A 17702-nucleotide genomic window follows, 5' to 3' on the forward strand; every position below is an offset into this window, starting at 1 on the left:
ATTCAGTAATAACTGCTAACAGCTTGGGGAACAGAGGACAATTCTCAAGAAATGCCCAGCTCTGTTATCACCATAGCTGCAGCTACAGAGGTACTAATCACTGACCCTTCTACAGTTGTGTTCCCAGCTACCTAATGTCTCTTTACCTGAAGTTGTTGCAGCCCAGAACAACTCCCACAATGTTCTTGCCGATATCATGTACATCTCCCTTCACAGTTGCCAGTACTATTGTACCCTGGTAAGGATCCTGGAAGTTGAAGAAGTAGCAGGAATTAAATTACTCAGAAGCCTTGGTATGCCTGAACACATCCTTCAACAGTGCAGTCCTAATCCATGACCCACACTTCTATTACAGTACAAGTAACTCCAAAGCATCGTACAGATAATACAGTAAGTATTAAAAAACATCTTAAAAGATCCAGGTAATAGAAACTTGCACATGAATTATTCTTACAAAATGAATGGAAGTTATTCAAAAATCTGTATCTGAAAAAACAAAATAGCAGATAAAACTATTTCAGATCTGGACAGCATTTTTTGCAGTGCAATAACTGAACTCCTAAGGTACTTCAGCTCCAAATATACACCTTGCCAATAAAGAGATTAAATATTTAAAATAAAAGGGTATGAATATTTATAATTACACACCTGTTTGTGAATCAAGATCAATCTTTTGATACAATGCTGAGAAGAAAGGGATGTTAGCAAACTTAGAAGGGAAATCAGAGGAATTAGCAAAAGCAGAAGAGGCTCATTTTTATGCAACACAAATAACAAGGGAGTTTTTAGTGCAGTGATCAGGCTACTTCAGACTACCCAAGCTGAACAAACAGGCTGAAGAAGGATCAACTTGAAGAAAGGAAGCGGTTCTGCCACAAGCAGGTCCTAATCTAGATGGCATTCAGCCTGACAAAGGGTCCTGCCAGCAGCACAACAGCGGAACTTCCCACAGCAGTTCTCCAGCAGGGCACAGGACTTGGCAATACCTTTTCAGCTGTATAATCACTGCCGTCATTTGGAACAGCTCCAGGCTGTAACAGTAGTATGTCTGAGTTGCTGCAGCATCAGGTGCCAGTAACCAACTACATAAATTGCACAGAATTTAAATAAAGTGGAAACCTGAGCATATTCTATGTGAAACTACAAAAGATTTTTCCATACAATATTTCAACTCCTTCACACATAGCAGAACTGGATGACTGAATCCATCTATGAAGCATGTGATATTTCTGGACATATAGAGTAGCTCTCTATTTCATGAACCTGCTTTGCTTTTGTAGTTGTGATATTATGGGTAAAAAAAATCTTGATATATTACCAAGAATGATATTAATATTTCCTGTGGTTTTAACACATTTGTTGAATGAAATCCCTGGATCCCCACCAATGTTACTGTTTACTAAAATCTAATGTCTCTCCAGTGCTTCTGCTTTACAGAAGACCAGAGAACAGAGGAAGCAAAATGGAGGTCTGTCAGTCAGCCATCTCAGTACATCAACAGAAAATTTTGCAGCTGAATATAAACTGCTGGAATGCAAGAGAAAAATGGAGAAGGGACTGGGAGAAGAACAAAACAAGCTGCCCCACATAAGGTATCAGACCTAATCATACCTAATAATTACTGATTATTTAATTAGCGACTGATACAAAAATAAAATTGGCTTTGCACATAAGAACAAAAATCTTTGCTGGCTAGCAAATATACCGCTTTAAATAAACCCTATTTAAGGCACACTTATTTTAATTGTCTTAAGCAAGGAGGTTCTCAAGTTCTGGGCATACATCCAAAGGCCTTCTTTATTTTTCATCTTTGATAGAGATCCATAGCCACAACTATTTATCCTCAAATGTAACTATCAACGCTTTGCATTTCCTGGCAGTCTGTGACTAAAACTGTCCTGGAGGGTACAGTGGCCTGGGTAACATCAGACAGATCAGTTACCAGAGTCAGCAAATAGTTTTCCTTCAAGTCAATGTACCTTGGGGATAGATGCAGCTCTTTTATCTCTTTCATTGCTTCTCTATACAGTGACATGTCTTTTAAAGAGGAAGCCACTACATCTCATCCCCAGCAGAAGGCAGAGAAAATAGGGTGACAGAAGCCATTCCTTTTCCCTCCTGCTCTCCTCAGCTACACAGAACATCTCACTCACGCACTCTCTTAAAGAGTGTTTGCTATCTTTTTCAGAACCTCTCATATTCCATTTCAATTGTTTTTAGCCAAAGAATAAAGTGCCAGAGGGCTCACAGAAGATCCTAACCCACTGCTAATGGAATCAATGGGGTAGTGATTTTATACAACTTCAAACCACATCAGAACAAAACAGAGGGTGCCAAATACCAGCACTGTCATCTGAATTACATGAGAACAGCATGAGCTGGAGAGAGATGACAAAGTGAAAGGTGATTTGTGTCAGCCAGAGAACAGATTTGCTTGAGATACAGGAGAGAAGACACCTTCACATCCATAAAGAGCACAGGAGAAGAGACAACACATTCTCCTTCTTTCATTAAGATCAACCAGGTTTAATTATCAGGCCATTTTTCTTTCCAAATTATTTGCTTTACTTGTTACATTTATGCTGGACAATAGTTGCACAGCAAATACACTGTAAGAAGACTTCAGGGAAAGAATTAGGAACCATTAAAAATATTAAAGGAAAATTAGAGAGTTCACCAAGGGCAGAAGTATTAAAAGCAAGTAGCAAAATCTGCTGTAAAGTCGGAATAAATAACACCAGAATTAAATGCCTGTAAAAATACAAGACATTAGTAACATTGACATAAAAGTGCCCACAAAGGCTCATTGGCATCATTATGAAAATTTTGTGAGCTTAGGCACACATCAGAGTTCCACAAAATCTGCACTTTATGAATTTCAAACCTACTTCAAATTTTGCTGAGATTTTCAGTTTCCATACAACTGCATCAACTCCCCAGTATAATGTATGTAAATAGCAACAAATACTTCCTATATTTGTCATAGCATTCTATGAAAGAACTACAGCACAAAGGACTGTATCTTGCCTCTTCTTCTGTGCTGCCCTGCTTGGCTCTCCTTTCCTCTCTTTCTTTTTCCATATAGGGAATAAGGTGGCCAACTGCTTTCTTCATAACTCGAGCAGACTTTATCACCTGCGCAGATAAAGGTGGGGGCAGAATAAACAAAAAAATACAAGGTATAGGAATAAACTCAGTTTTATTTTATCTTTCTCATTCAGGCAATATATGAAACTTCATTTGCAGCTCCAGGAGCCAGTTTTCAGATCATTCTGTGGCAGCAGGCTGCTGGCCTTACTGGGCTAGGGCTCTATACATAACACTTTCTTCCACAGTGCAGCCTCCCAGACCACTCACAACTGAATCGAAAGCTACAGATGGGCCCAGACTTGGAAGGTGCTAAACACAGCAGATTTTATTGGGGCTTTTCTTCTTTCTTGCTTCATGGGCTAAGACTTAAAACTGCATTTCAAATAAAGCAAAAACACTCAGGAAGAACAGAAACAAACATAATCACAGACAAAGAAAGTCAAGTTCCAAAGCAGAATAAGAAAATGGCTGCTTCTCAGCAGCATCTGAATTTTTACAAATCCTTTGCTGTATCTGAAAAAAACAGCCAGTATAGAATGTTTTGGCTACATTTTACAATGCTGGGCATTGTAATGTAGGAAAATATATGACACTGTTTTCTCATTACCTGAGGCAGAAACATCTTTCCAGCACCAAAAAGATCACCAACAATTTTCATGCCATTCATCAAAGGCCCTTCAATTACATTTAGAGGTCTAGGATATTTTTCCTGATTTAATCTTGCTTCTTCTGTATCTGCAGTGACATACTTCTCAATGCCCTGAGACAAAAAAAAGAGAAGCTTCTATCTTGCTAGAAATACAACTTTTATTTAGTTGCCTTCTCCCCAGGAAAACCCCATAATGAAAGTACAAATAGATATTGTAGATAATGATAGCCTTTAAAAAATCTCAAATGTGTATTGAAAATAGGCTTAGGAATCAAAACACAGCAGCTTTTAGGCAGATAAAGTTATTCACAGCATGCCCCCAGTATTAACAGATTTGTTCCTTTTTCTTAACTATGTCATCAGAAAAACCCAGTGCACAAAGGTAGCTTTCACAGTGCAAGTGCCACTCAGTGCAGTACTACTGAAGGACCAAAAAATTCCCTAGGAAGTAAAAGGAGTGTGTTCCAAAGCAAAAGCAGTATGTTTCTAACAACACCAGTGGAATAAAATATTAAGGGTCAAACACTTCAACTTCTGAAGCTTAGAGACACGCCTGTACAGTTTTCTCTGTTATTGAAGTTAAATAGATCACTTGTATTTATTATTAATTTTTAATTAATAGCTTGTGGAAAAATAGTAGCTGAAGAACTTTTAAAACCAAATATTTCCCTTAAGGTCTGAGCTGAGATCGTATCTCTGAGCACTGATGGGCAGGACAGTTTTCTGCACAGATTCACCTTTATGAGAGCATATTCCAGCCTTTCCTCCACAGAGCCTTTACGCCACTCATCAGTCTGTAAAAGTTTTTTTCCTCCTTCGGCATGATTCTGAAAAGAAAAGACATCCAAAGGAGCTTGCAAGCATAAGAAATAGAATAATGGACTTCACTTTCAGAAAAACGAGGATATTTCCAAGTAGTGAATCGTAAAATAATTTTAGACTATTTAAAAGGTTTATATGCATAGAAATCATGTTGCAAACACCTGTGACGTAATACAGGCACCCAGGGACTCTACATCCCAAAAGGTACACACCTCAATGAAAATGTAAACAAAATTTTTTTTTAAAAAAAAGAGAGAGCAGTTTGACAAGTTTTGTGCTCGTAAAAATGATGACATGACTAATCCTAAGGGATTTACTTCTGGGAACATATTTTAGATCGATTCCTGGCCCACACGTTACATTTAATTTTAAAATTCTAAATATTTTGGTACTAATTCAGCGTCTGCTGGAATAGGTTATGTTATTCCATATCACAGACACATTTTCCATGAGTCAGCCTACAAAACTACTGTTTGTCACACACAAAGACTGCCCCAAGCGACTACATAACCTCTTTGCCTCATACTCCCCTTGGCTATTGGCCTAGAGGCCAAAACAGCTTCATAGTGCAAGAAAGTTCACAAGCACCCACCCCAGGAAGGCTTGTGGAAGAGCACTTTACCCATTAATTCACCAACACACTTCAGGCAAGTAATTTCTTTTCCTTACTCAGTCATTAGACTTAATCTGATATCTCTCAGGCCTTATCAGCAACTTCTTAAAGATAAAGCAATGGAAACAAGACCTCACTCATAGGAACAGAAAACAGAACAAGCTTTCATTCATGTTTATACAAATATTAGCTGACTTCACAGCTTCTTCTTGTCTAATCTTATTCCCCTCATATGTCTAGACTGTAAAAGGGAATGAAAGAAGGAATAAATTGTTGTCTGAGTTTTAATGAGTTTTAATAATTTTTAGTTATATTAAAAAACCTGACCGGACATGTCCCTGATCAACCTGATCTTGGCTGGTCCCTAATTTGAATAGGGGGCTTGTAGTAGATGATCTCCAGAAGTCTCTTTCCACCTCAGGAATCACCTTATGTGATTCACTGAAATGATACCAAGTGCTCCTCAACCTCTGGCCATAGAGTCTAACAAGGGAATCACTCCATTCTAAAAATAACCCATGACACTATAAGGTAGACATGCAGGAACAACAATGTTTGAGAATGTCTGCAGTTAGGTACATCATGGAAAATGGTTTTTAATCTCAAACTTCAAATGAAGACTGATTACCTGAATCTGCAAGGATTAATTTCAAACAATGGCTTCCCAAATTTATAGACCTAGGACTCATCATCCACTTTCATTTCTACTTTTAAGGTTTCATTTAAATTCACATTCAGCCTTCTGCAGAAATACTGCTCAAGTAATCCCTTTCCAACTCTCCCTTTATGTTTCTTCCTCTTTATGCAATCTTGAATACCCCCATGGGGCAACTCAGTTTAAACAGTCAAGTTTACTCCCAGGTGAATTGCTTGGACATCAAGAACACCATCTAAAATAGCCTAAGCACCAGGGATAAAGAGAGTCAGTCTTCCTGAATTAGTTTTTAACATGTTGTCACTGTACTATAAAGCATGCACCACCACAGGGCAAAATATAAACCAAGTGAAGCTCTGCACAGAAATACTGCCTCTAGAAGCTAGAAAACTGGCATGCAAATCTTGCTGTGCACTTGAATCTAAGAGCCACCTAACCCAGAGAGATTTTTGCTGTTATCTGCCATTCAGAACAGAATTTCACCAATCACCTTATGGACAATGTGTAATCTTTGTCCTTTATCACCACCATCACTAAAACATCTCAAAAACACTAAACAGCTACTCCTCAATCTTGACATGTTACATGAATTGGAAGTCTATGGCACTACCACAAATCACAAGCAACTATTTCACCTTTTTTATATACTCCAAGTAAACAAACCACTGCCACCAGAGAGAGACTGGTTTACTCTTTGTCTCCCACAGTGCACTTGTCACTTATGTTTCAGCACCAAGATCAACTTGCTTACGAGTTGGCCTTCTTTTCTGGTTTTTGTTTTTGTTGGTTTGTGAGGGTTTTCTCTGGGCAAAAGTTTGGGATTTTCACTTCTTATCTTTTGAGGGGTTGGTTTTTTTCTTTAGAGAATGCCTATGCAGCTTGGTCTCCTGAAGCCTATGAAGAACTCTGGCACAGGCTGTTCCATGGCATGAAACTGGAGAGGTTTGATCTAACACAGATTATTCATTTTATTCTGTGTTAATAACTGAACCACTTGTAGCATCATTAGTGAAGTCTTACACCCAGTTATATTGACACATGCAGTTTAAAGGCTGTTTTACCTATCACCTGCAGGGAGGTGGTGAGGCTCAGGTGCTAAACTACTTTTCAAAGCTTAAAACTGGAAGTTACCTGAGCATAATGTAGAAGCTTCTCTGTCGCATCAGGATCTTTGTTCCAGATTAGATTCTCGCACAGCTGTAGCAATTCCTTGTGGATATCATCATACACAGGCAGATTCCCAGCATTCACAATTCCCATGTCCATGCCATACTGGAAAAAACCATACAGAATCCCCCAGACAAGGCTGTCAGACCGCACATCTGCCAAGTGCAAACATATGGAAGCCAAAAGCACATCATACCTTAATCGCGTGGTAAAGGAACACTCCGTGCATTGCTTCTCGAATGGCATCCATTCCTCGAAAGGAGAAGGACAGATTGGAAAGACCTCCACTTATCCTGGCTCCTGGCAGCGTTTCCTATAGGAATTGCACACAGATTTTTAGAAAAGTGCTTTCCAAAAAGGAAATCTAAGTAAAGCATTCAGTTCATAAAACAGTTGGCCCCTGAGCTCAGTGCATTGGCTGTGCATCCTTTCTCTTTTTCCTGTTCAAGATCCTTCTAGTTACTCAAATTCAAAAAATCAATTCAAAACTGCAGGAAAATTTACAAGCAGAGGAAAGATCCAGCAGCTACTGTGGTTTCCACTGTCACAGGTGCTCTTCAGTCCTCCCACTGCAGCATTCCATATTTTCTCTATGCAAACCTACTTTTGGCTCTTCCTGTCCCCACTCCTCTAGAAACAGGAGCAGCCAGTATGCCTGCTTGCATGACTCAGGAATAGGCTGCAGCTGAGCAGCTAAATTCAAGGGTGCAGCACCACTCCCAGGAGCCTTTGTGGTGACAAAGCAGCCTGTGGGGTGTTCAGCCCCAGAGTGCTACTGATAGAGCATCTGCACATCTATCAGGGTGTCTTGCAAAACACAACAATGCAGTTTCCTTGGCTGTATGAAGGTGATGTTCTTCACCACTATACTTCTTTACACACATTTTGGCTACAGAAAGTCAGGTTGCTGAACAAATCTCTTCCACAGACAAAGGAATTTTACTAAAAAAGCACTTTTCATATACTTTCAAAAAGGTCCTTTTAGCTTGCACGTAAATGTGATCATTATCTCATTTAATTAAGGTACTATATTTGCAGTACAGAAAATTGATCGAAATATATTTATGGAACTATCTGAAGCTGAAATATAGCAATACTGAAGAATGTTTGACCTTCAGAAGAGTAGTCCTATTCACTAGGATAAAATGTTTAACATTTTTCAGCAGTGTTTTGCTGTTGTTGTTTGAAGGGGGGTGGGGTGTATTCTTTTTTATGGGGATTTAGGGTTTTAAGTAATCTCAGCAATATACTCCAGGTTAAAATAACTTTCAACTCACTTTTATAGCTTTAGTAGCATTGATAAAATTTATGGCATAAAGGTTGTGTTCTTCCATTCCAGTCCCTATGGTCAAAATATTAGGGTCGAATATTATATCATTTGGATTGAAGTGCACTTTTTCCACAAGGAGATGATAAGCTCTGGAACAGACTGCAATCTTGGTTTCTGTTTCTGTTGCCTAGTGAAGAAAAATAATTCTGACATGAAACTTGCAGACCACACAAAAAACAAACTCTCCAGAAATCATTTACAGCTCCAATGTCTCAAAACTGGGAGTGTGAACATCACAAATATTAGAAAAGGATTATATATAAGAATATTGTATTTTAATTATCATCACCCCTACCTACACCTGGAGTTTTCACTCAGGTTATAAAAAGCAATCCCACTGCCCAATGTTTCATCATCCTATGCAAAGCTTAATATGTGGTTTTTGACATAACTAAATTAATTCACAAAGACTTCACTCTTGTGAGAAACAGCTTCTGAACCAAAAATATCTTTTATGAAGAAAGAGTTCAGCATGTCTGAATAGCAAGAGACACTCTTGAACTAACAGATCTCCACTTAGATCAGTACATGGATTCTTCAAACATTTGAGCAGCATTAAGAAATGCTTACAAATCAGGGTCAAAACTACTGGTAAGGTTATACAGAACTTCTCTGAATCAACTGTGTCAATGAAACAGAACAACTTTGTCCTGCAAAGGAAGAACAAACCCTTACACTTCAGAAGAAAAACACCTCTCCTTTAAAGTGATACTCACCTGCCCCACTTCATCAAAAGCCATAACAACCACAGCTGCTCCATATAATTTAATTTTCCTTGCTTTCTCCAGAAAGTCTTCCTCACCTTCCTTTAGACTGATGCTGTTTACAATGCATTTCCCTTGGCAACATTTCAAACCTGCTTCAATTACTGAAAAATTTGAGGAGTCTATGCATAATGGCACCTGTAAATAATAGAGAAGTAAGCCAGGAGAACACACAGAAGTTATGAATTACAGTTCTATGTGCTTTTAGCCCATTTGGACATAAAAATGCAAACAACATTAATCAGCATTTACAAATAGAAGTTTCCACATGATATTAAGAGATTGACTTTGCTTTAAATGAAAAACTCAGAGTGAATTTCTTTCAAGAGCTTCCATGGCAGCTCCATCACATATCATATGGAGATCTCTATTTCTCCCTGCAATATCTCGCATTTCTGATTTAGATACTCATTTTTAGAGAAAGCATATTGCAGAACTATCTTTTAAAGCCATTCTATATCCATAGCAACTTTAAGTTTTGTGGAAAGCAATACCATTATGCACTGCCAACATATACATTATGGCTCATAACTGCTCCAGAACAAACCTGCATCCAGCTTTTCCAGCCAGTGAAAAAGACAGGCATATATTTTTGTGAAAACAGGCAGAAAAGCCTCTGTTTCATCCAAAGGCCTTCCCTATTACAGTATCACTTCCTCTTGGGGGGACAACTACATCTGCCTAAGCATATAAATGGGTTATTAAATGAAACGGCATCAACACCTTCTGCGTGCAGTTTACAAGTCAGTAATACGTTCTTTATTGTGACTCAATTACAACCTTTGCAATATCAGGTTCTGAAGAAATCAAGTTACAAAATCTGGTCATTGCAGCGGGGCCATCCAACATCCCATCATCCATATTTATGTCAAGAATCTGGGCCCCCATCTCAACTTGCAATTTGGCTACACTCAGGGCTTCCTAGAGAAGAAAGTCAAAAACCAAAACAACACCAAGAAGAAAAAAAATCCTAGTTATTCTCAGGATAACATTTCACTTCTCCAAACTAAGTAGGCAGTCAAAAATTTAAAAAATTCTAAGACATCCTATAAGAAAATAAGAAAATGGCCTGTGACATACAACAATACAAAACTGTTGCCAATATGGAAAAACATATAATTAATTTGTTTACAGAACATGACACTTAATTTTTAAAGGCAGTTCAACATTTTTGCAAGTTGCAGAATAATTGTAAGTGCTAAGAAGGAAAACGACAGCTTTTTCCCCAGCCTACATAAATATCTGAACACCCATGTCTGTTCACCTTCTCTTTTCTGTCATTCTGCAGAGTCCCTAACAACCTGTGTTTAAAGGTTTCTTCATTTAATAGGCCTAACCTGCTTCATGACTTCTATGAGCCTAAGAGTCAGACTTTCAAAAATAGAAACTAAGGCTTTCACTTTGATTTGATATAACATCAGACTGTACTCTGGGGCAGAGTCTCAGCTCTCAAGAAAAGTCACTCCAGTATTTGTTTCAATGTTACAGTATCAATTCCCACCAGCTGAGAATGAATTTTCCAGCCTCTTCATTTCTGCCCTGCAGTAGTTTCAAGAAAGCAATTACCTTCATCTTTTTCTGTACCAACGCTTACATAGCATGGTGGAGTCAGAGAACAAAGTAGATAGCAATTAGATGTAATCATAACACTGAGCAGAACTGGGGAAGCAAGGAAGGGAAGAGAGAGTAAGAGCTGCACAGGACCACGATCTATCCTAAGTCAGATGTACCTCATATCTTGAAAGAGGGGATTACAACCACCTTCTTTCCTCTCTTCTCTGTAAATCAACCCTTAGATGCAGCACAGATCAGGACATTTTCTAAACCATTACCAGTTGTATAACTAATTAAAAATGAAAAGTTTCCTGTAACACTTGTCAAAAAAAAAAAAAAGTCCATGTAAAGCCCTTCTCACAAAGTAGCTGGCAAGCAGAGAAACAAAGAACAGTGAAAAAATAAATCCTCCACATTTTCTTACTCTTGTAACTGGTGTAAAATAGTGCTTTGTGCCAGCAAAACAAACAATAATAGTATAATGGAGCAATGGAAAATAAGAGCATCAGCTATAAAGATTATTGTTCATAGGAGATTATTGTTAATATGTATACTTCATAGTTGCCCGCCATGATGAGTTTAGCAAACTTCCGTGATCCGGCAACATTGCAGCGTTCACCAATATTAACGAAGTTGGTGTACGGCCCAATCCTGAATGGCTCCAGACCTTAAAAAGATATTTTTGAACATACTTATTAAAACAGAAAAGAAAAAAACTGTGTAATAAAGACAAAAATCTCTTTTCTGAGTTGCAAAATAAAGATCTCTCTCTCTCTCTCTCTCTACAAATAGTGATTTCTCAGCACATCAGTGCTCTAATGAGTAACTAGCAAAGCGATGCAATGAAACACCAGGTCTTTATATTCTTCCTCAATGACAATAATTTACCTGACCCAAAAAAAATAACAACCAATTTTTCCAATACAGAAGTGAAGCTATGATTATTTGGATATCTGTGCGCATGTTCTCTCAATTTTCAACTATGTTACCTCATGCATGACACTCTGAGAGAAGCAGCAGCCCACGAAATTGACTGCCCAATAAGGGTGGCTTGTAACCACATACCCTAGTTCAGAGAAACAAGGCCAGCTGGACCCTTGGGGAGCAGGCAATGCAGAGGCAAACAAACTCGACAGCAGAACCAAATAAACTAAGCCATGACATCACAGGCCAACCATGATATATTTTATTTATGATAAACTGATTTGACCTGAGGTTAAAATGCCAGACTGAAAAGATGGTACTGTTTTACTCAGATACAGGGCTCAAAAGGCTTAAAAGAATGCCTCAGGTGTGAAACATACAGATCTAGACTTTGTTAAAACAAAACATGTCCTAGACCTGGATGTATTGCTGGAGCACCGTCCCAGTACGACTGAATCAGCATCTGAGGTGAGACAGGGCAGCCCTTTCACAGCTGCTGTACAAGGATCTCATCACAGCTCTGCCAATAACTGTAGCCAAATTACCTGGTCTCTCTGTGCTTGACCCCCCCTGTTGTAAAGTGAAGACAAACATACTCATTCACCATTACAACACATCTGAGACTTGCAGAGTAAATATGCTGGATTGATTATATCATACAAGATGGCAACAAAAATGTTCTACTACTCCTTTAGCCAAAACAGTAAGACTTAGATCTGGTTACACATCCATAAGCTTGCTGGACTCAGGTAGAACCAGACATGGTAGAACAACAGCGTTGTTCTGATCAGCAGAAAACAGCCAAGAAATTTATAAATAACACTTGTATTAGTTATGAAACTTGAACTGTTGCACACTTTACCTGACAGCAGCATGTATCCTTCAGAGAAAGAAGGCGGAACACGAGGCTTACAGAATTTCACAACTTCAGCAATTTTTCTGAGTTATAGAAATAAGAAAGTAAAGTTTTCGATTAAAATTAAATTACTCCAGACAAGACTCAAACAGAATATACATTTGCAATTTAGCCCTGCAGAGACAAGACTAATCAGGTAGTTTCACTTTGTGAGGCCAAAGGCAAAAAACATACTCCCAGAAGACCCTAAAATAGCTATTTGCAGGAAATGTGCAAGGCTGAAGGTTTTTCAAATGCAGAATGAGATACAGTGAGATACAATGGGACACTTCAAGGATTTCAGAATCAGTCCTTAACCACACTGACTCTTACCATATTTATGACTTGCTGAGCAACTGCTAATGACTGAAAAGCCAAAACCAACCAACCAAAAAAAACCCCTCAAAACCCCAAGCAAACAAAACAAAACAAAAACAAACAAAAAAACACCCCAAAACACAAACCCAAACAAACAAAAACCCAAAACAAAACAAGCAAAAAAACAATAATCACCCCCCACGAAAAAAGAAAAACACTCACTGGACAAACATTGTTCTCTACTGAGACACATTTCTCAGATGCCAGAATGACTCATGCTGTTCACATTCACTTTCTCTTCACTCTAGTCAGGACTGACACACACTGTCCTCTACATGTTTACATGTCACTTCTTCCCAGTTTACACCAGGGTAAAAATTAATCACAACAGCCCTTTGTTTTTCAAGTTAACTGAAAAAGAAGGCTTTCCCAGTGACCTACTTGCAGTGAGAAAGACATCAAATGCTACTTCCGACTAGCCAGGACCAGCACCAGCTGTACAGCATTCTGAGAACTTCTGTTTAGGAATTTCCCCAACAAACACACGCACACACACACCCTTTGCTTCCATCTACCATCAAACAAAACCTTAAGTTTCACCCTGTGGCTAAGATTGCAAAAAGAGAGAAAGAAGATACAGCACAATAAAGCAGAGAATGGGAAGTCTATTACATCGTTCAATAGAGGGAGAACTAATTCCAGAACAATTTTAGATTACAAAACCAAAGAGGCTTAATCCTTGTTTGAACCACACCTCTACTCTTTCTTCATTATGCATACAGCTATGAAAGCCAGGTTGCTCCCACTTCATATATTGCTGCTATTGGCATTCAAGTGATCCATCTTTTCAGGAAACTCTAAGACAAGCCATGGAATATTGTGCCACAGAAGCAGCACCAAAATTTACTTCACAGTCCACCAGAGCTGTAACACATGAAATACCTGATATGTGCTGGTGTGGTACCACAGCAACCTCCAACTATGTTGACCAAACCATCCAAAGCAAAATTCTGTAAGAGGAAGGAACATTCTGTTCAAAGTTATTAAAGCCATGTTATACACATATTTATTTATTTATTTTTCTCCACATATGAAGCAATCCAGGGAGCTCACAAGAAAAGCACTATATTTAAAAAAAAAACACAATTAGCACTATATTGTCTCTTTAGGATTTGTTTTGAGATCAGATTAGCAAGGCTAACCAGCAATTTGAACAGGAAATTTCAAGAGACCACCTTTGAAAATGGCCTATTTTATACTGTGCTCTTGCTGACATACTGCAGCTTCAGACACACAGTTCTGTCTTGCACAGATCCAGTGGCATGGGGAAGGACAACCTGCATTGGAACACCCCCAACATCAGCAGTTCCTGTACATATAACTCTGTAAAACTGTGCCAAGTTCATAAACACCACTCAGCTTTTTGAACAATTCCCAAATACAGCAGAAAGAACACAGGAGTGCAATGAGTAAGATGCACAGATCAAGCGGCAGGAAACCTTAGCTTAGGACATAAAAGTAATTAAGGTTTTCAGTTTCCTAGGTAGCTTTCCTAGTGTGATACTTTAAATCATTATCATTCAGCAAATTGTCTATAAACAATCCAAATGACATATATAGATATCTGAAGGAAAAAAAATTCAACCCAAATATTGTAACAAGTATGCACAGGATATAAGCAGAGTTCTTGTCTACTAGTACATCAGATGCGACATAATGAGAAGAAGTATTTTATACCTTTATATGCCTGGCAGTCACTTCTGGAGTTTCATCATAACCACCAAAAGTATTGGGAAGACCTTAAAACATGAAATTTTTTTAGTATTACAATTTGTTTAAAGTCAAAAAGAAAATAACTAAATTTCATAAAAGGCACATTTAAAGCAGCTACAACTGTATGAGGACTAAGACGCCTCATCACCCTTGCAATCACTACTCAGAAGATTATTAATTATGCAAGAAAGGATTCATTGTCACAGAACTAACAACAGTTACTTTCAGCAGTTTAAAACATTCTTAGTCTCTTTTTAATAGTAAAAGCAATCATCTTTTCAAGCTACTTCAACTCTAATACTGCTAACTAGATGGAACAGGCTAGCTACATTTCATGTGCCTGTAAGCATAGGAACATGTGCACCAACACACCTGCATTGGGGTAACAGATGATGTAGGCGGTTGTACATTTTCCAATTGTTTCAATGAATGGACGCATTTCAACTGCCCCTAAAGCACAATTTAAGCCAATACTGGAAAATAAATTTTCAAAAATTATGTTTAAGTAAAAACACCTTTTACACACAGAACAGATCAATGTTAGTGCTGGCAACTGCTAACTCTCGCAATCATCTAAAACAAAACCAACCTGATCTCCAATTTCTTTAATCATCATCAATACAGCATGACTGTGCAAAAGGAGAACCCTCAGGTGGAAGAAAAGCACAAGAGGGAAAGGGCCTGGACTGAATTGAACTGGGAACAATAGATCAAGATTTCATTTCAAAATCCAGGAGGAAAGTGGCAGTATTTTGACAGCAACTGCAGCAACACGACGGCTCTGTATTTTCTAGGTAAGAGAGAGAACAAGTGGAATGAGAATGGCAGACTGGAAAGGAGTCTTGTGCTACAGGAGAAGTATGAAAAAAGGTTGAAAAGGCAAGACCTGCTTCAAGCTACTTACTCATCATTTTCTTTACAAATTATACATAAATTATGTCAAATTTGGAAGAGAACAAGTACCTCCCTCAAGAAGCCTCATGGCAGCACTAAGCTTGGGCAACTGAATCTGCTACATCTAAATAACCAAGACAGCACTACAGCAGAATTTTTACATAAAAAAGTTTCTAAACAATTTTACCAGTATATGAGATACAATCATATTTTCTTTCATTCAATGACAGATACATAAATGAGACTTGCATTCAAAGTATCTCCATTTGTATTAAATACAGAAATTACTCTAGCAGAAAGTATGTAGGATACCTTTTACATACTTCCTTATCTTTCTGCACCAGTCTAGAAACCCCCTTGTGAGAGCTGCAGAACTCGAAGGTGTTCACAGAGCTGCTGGAAGAGGAAGATGTAAAAAAGCTTTCTCCTTTCCTGGAATAACAGCTTCAGAGAGGATGCATCTAACCCACTGAAACAGGAATGCATAACAGCCACATCTCCCAGCTGACTGAGCTCCACAGGCAGCCCAGCTAATTAAGTGCCTGTATGCCCACTTAGTTTCACAGAGGTCAAAAGCAGAAAAGCCCTGCACATGACTGGGAGCATAAAGTATTTTTTGACTTTTCTCCTGTTTCCAAGAAGCAGGCAGGACATTGGTAACTTCATAAGTAGTAGCAATAAATGCTTGCAGTGAGATTTACTTGTTGAACAGAATGAAAAATTGTTGAAATCTGAGGGGCTCACAGCAACATCCAAAATAAGAACCTTGAATATCACAGTCACAGATCATGATCAAATAACACACAAACCCCTTCTTCCAATAACTTAGGGATGAGACAGTAAGGGTTTGGTTGGTTTTTTGTTTTGGTTTGGTGTTTGAGGGGGAGGGTATATGGTTTTTTAAACAGCAAGCTCTATCTTTGAAGTGCTTTCTCTAATACATCTTATACTAGCCAGAAAAATTTGAAAATAATGGGTTTTTTCCTCATTTCAAGATTTGGTGTTTACATACCTTTAAATCCATCATATAGATTTCCTGGGTACAAATAGCAAGCCCAAGGAATACACAGTTCATTGCAGCAATGAGGTTCTGGAATTTATTTCAGTGTGGGCTTCCCCACACTCAAGATTTTCAAAGCAAAATGAGTCAAGAACAGTTAGCAAGACTGCCCTTATCAAATGCAGACAAAATGCAATGTATTTCCTAACTCTTAAGTCATTCCATTTACAAGCTTCCAGCTCATACTCCCCACACTCCAAAGTCTTTGAATTATTACCTATTACAGAGGTTGCTGACAAGTATATTCATGAGCATGACAAAATCTAAGCATTACTTGTCTCAGAACTGTAGCACAGACATGCATATTCATTTAGAAACAAAAAAAAAAAAAAAGTAGCTTCTGTGGCCAGTATCATCTCCTCACGGCACCCAACACCATGAAAGAAAACATTTGAGAAAAGCAAACTGTTAATCATGCCCTTAGAGCCAGAAGCCTTGAGCTAGATATCTGATATTCTGTCACTGCTACCCTAGTGTAATAACCATCGTACACCCATCTTAAATATCACCTCCCTCTCTTGCTCATTTCTCCACAGCAGTCATACGTAAACTGCTGTGAAAGATAAGGCTGCAGAGAACCCTTGGGACCAGAACAAAATCCACATTATGGCCCAAAACTCAGTCTTCTCAATGCTGCCACAGTAGAAACAATCATAGGATCTGAAACAAAACGTGAGCATCTTTCATGGCAAGCAGCTTGACACATCTTTCAGCACTTACTAAGTACAATTCATGAGTTTCTCAGCTACCACTTCCATCACCCAGACACAAAGCACACACTTTTTAGGGTGGGTTCCAAACCAAACTGAAATAAGGATGACACATCACCCTAATCAGGACGTACACAACCCAAACAGAAACACATGAACACGTATAACACGATTCCTAGGATACTACTATTAATCAGCTTTTTCATAACCCTAAAGCCACTCTGCACCAATTTGGCCACAGAAACAACACTAAATGCAATCTGTTCCAACCACTAAAACCCTTCTGCCACAGTGCTGTATAGCAGCCTTTTCACAAATGAGAAACAGGCCCAAAACATTGAGACCAATAAGACAGCTTTTATGAAATATGCTTTAATAAATTCCTGATTTCTGCTCCAGTGCCCTTCTCTCTTCTTCAGAAGCAAGAGAGTTAGAGCAAAATTATCTGAGACAGACTCATGCCAAATATGCATCATGAGGCCGT

General features: G+C 38.4%; 1 protein-coding gene across 1 annotated transcript in view; it reads right to left on the reverse strand.

Annotated features, from left to right (window-relative positions):
• Positions 1 to 17702, reverse strand: part of MTR (5-methyltetrahydrofolate-homocysteine methyltransferase) — a 48492-nt gene that overhangs the window by 15716 nt on the left and 15074 nt on the right. The window contains exons 9-22 of the mRNA XM_062488979.1: positions 14927 to 15027; positions 14519 to 14580; positions 13724 to 13791; positions 12431 to 12507; positions 11199 to 11311; positions 9871 to 10011; positions 9043 to 9228; positions 8274 to 8453; positions 7193 to 7309; positions 6961 to 7101; positions 4477 to 4566; positions 3698 to 3850; positions 3028 to 3135; positions 147 to 247 (exon numbers count right to left, since the gene is read on the reverse strand). Coding sequence (XP_062344963.1) covers positions 147 to 247; positions 3028 to 3135; positions 3698 to 3850; positions 4477 to 4566; positions 6961 to 7101; positions 7193 to 7309; positions 8274 to 8453; positions 9043 to 9228; positions 9871 to 10011; positions 11199 to 11311; positions 12431 to 12507; positions 13724 to 13791; positions 14519 to 14580; positions 14927 to 15027 — 1638 coding nt within the window. The remainder of the gene's footprint in view (positions 1 to 146; positions 248 to 3027; positions 3136 to 3697; positions 3851 to 4476; positions 4567 to 6960; positions 7102 to 7192; positions 7310 to 8273; positions 8454 to 9042; positions 9229 to 9870; positions 10012 to 11198; positions 11312 to 12430; positions 12508 to 13723; positions 13792 to 14518; positions 14581 to 14926; positions 15028 to 17702) is intronic.

The sequence above is a fragment of the Cinclus cinclus genome, chromosome 3, assembly GCF_963662255.1.
Source record: "Cinclus cinclus chromosome 3, bCinCin1.1, whole genome shotgun sequence".
NCBI lineage: Eukaryota > Metazoa > Chordata > Aves > Passeriformes > Cinclidae > Cinclus > Cinclus cinclus.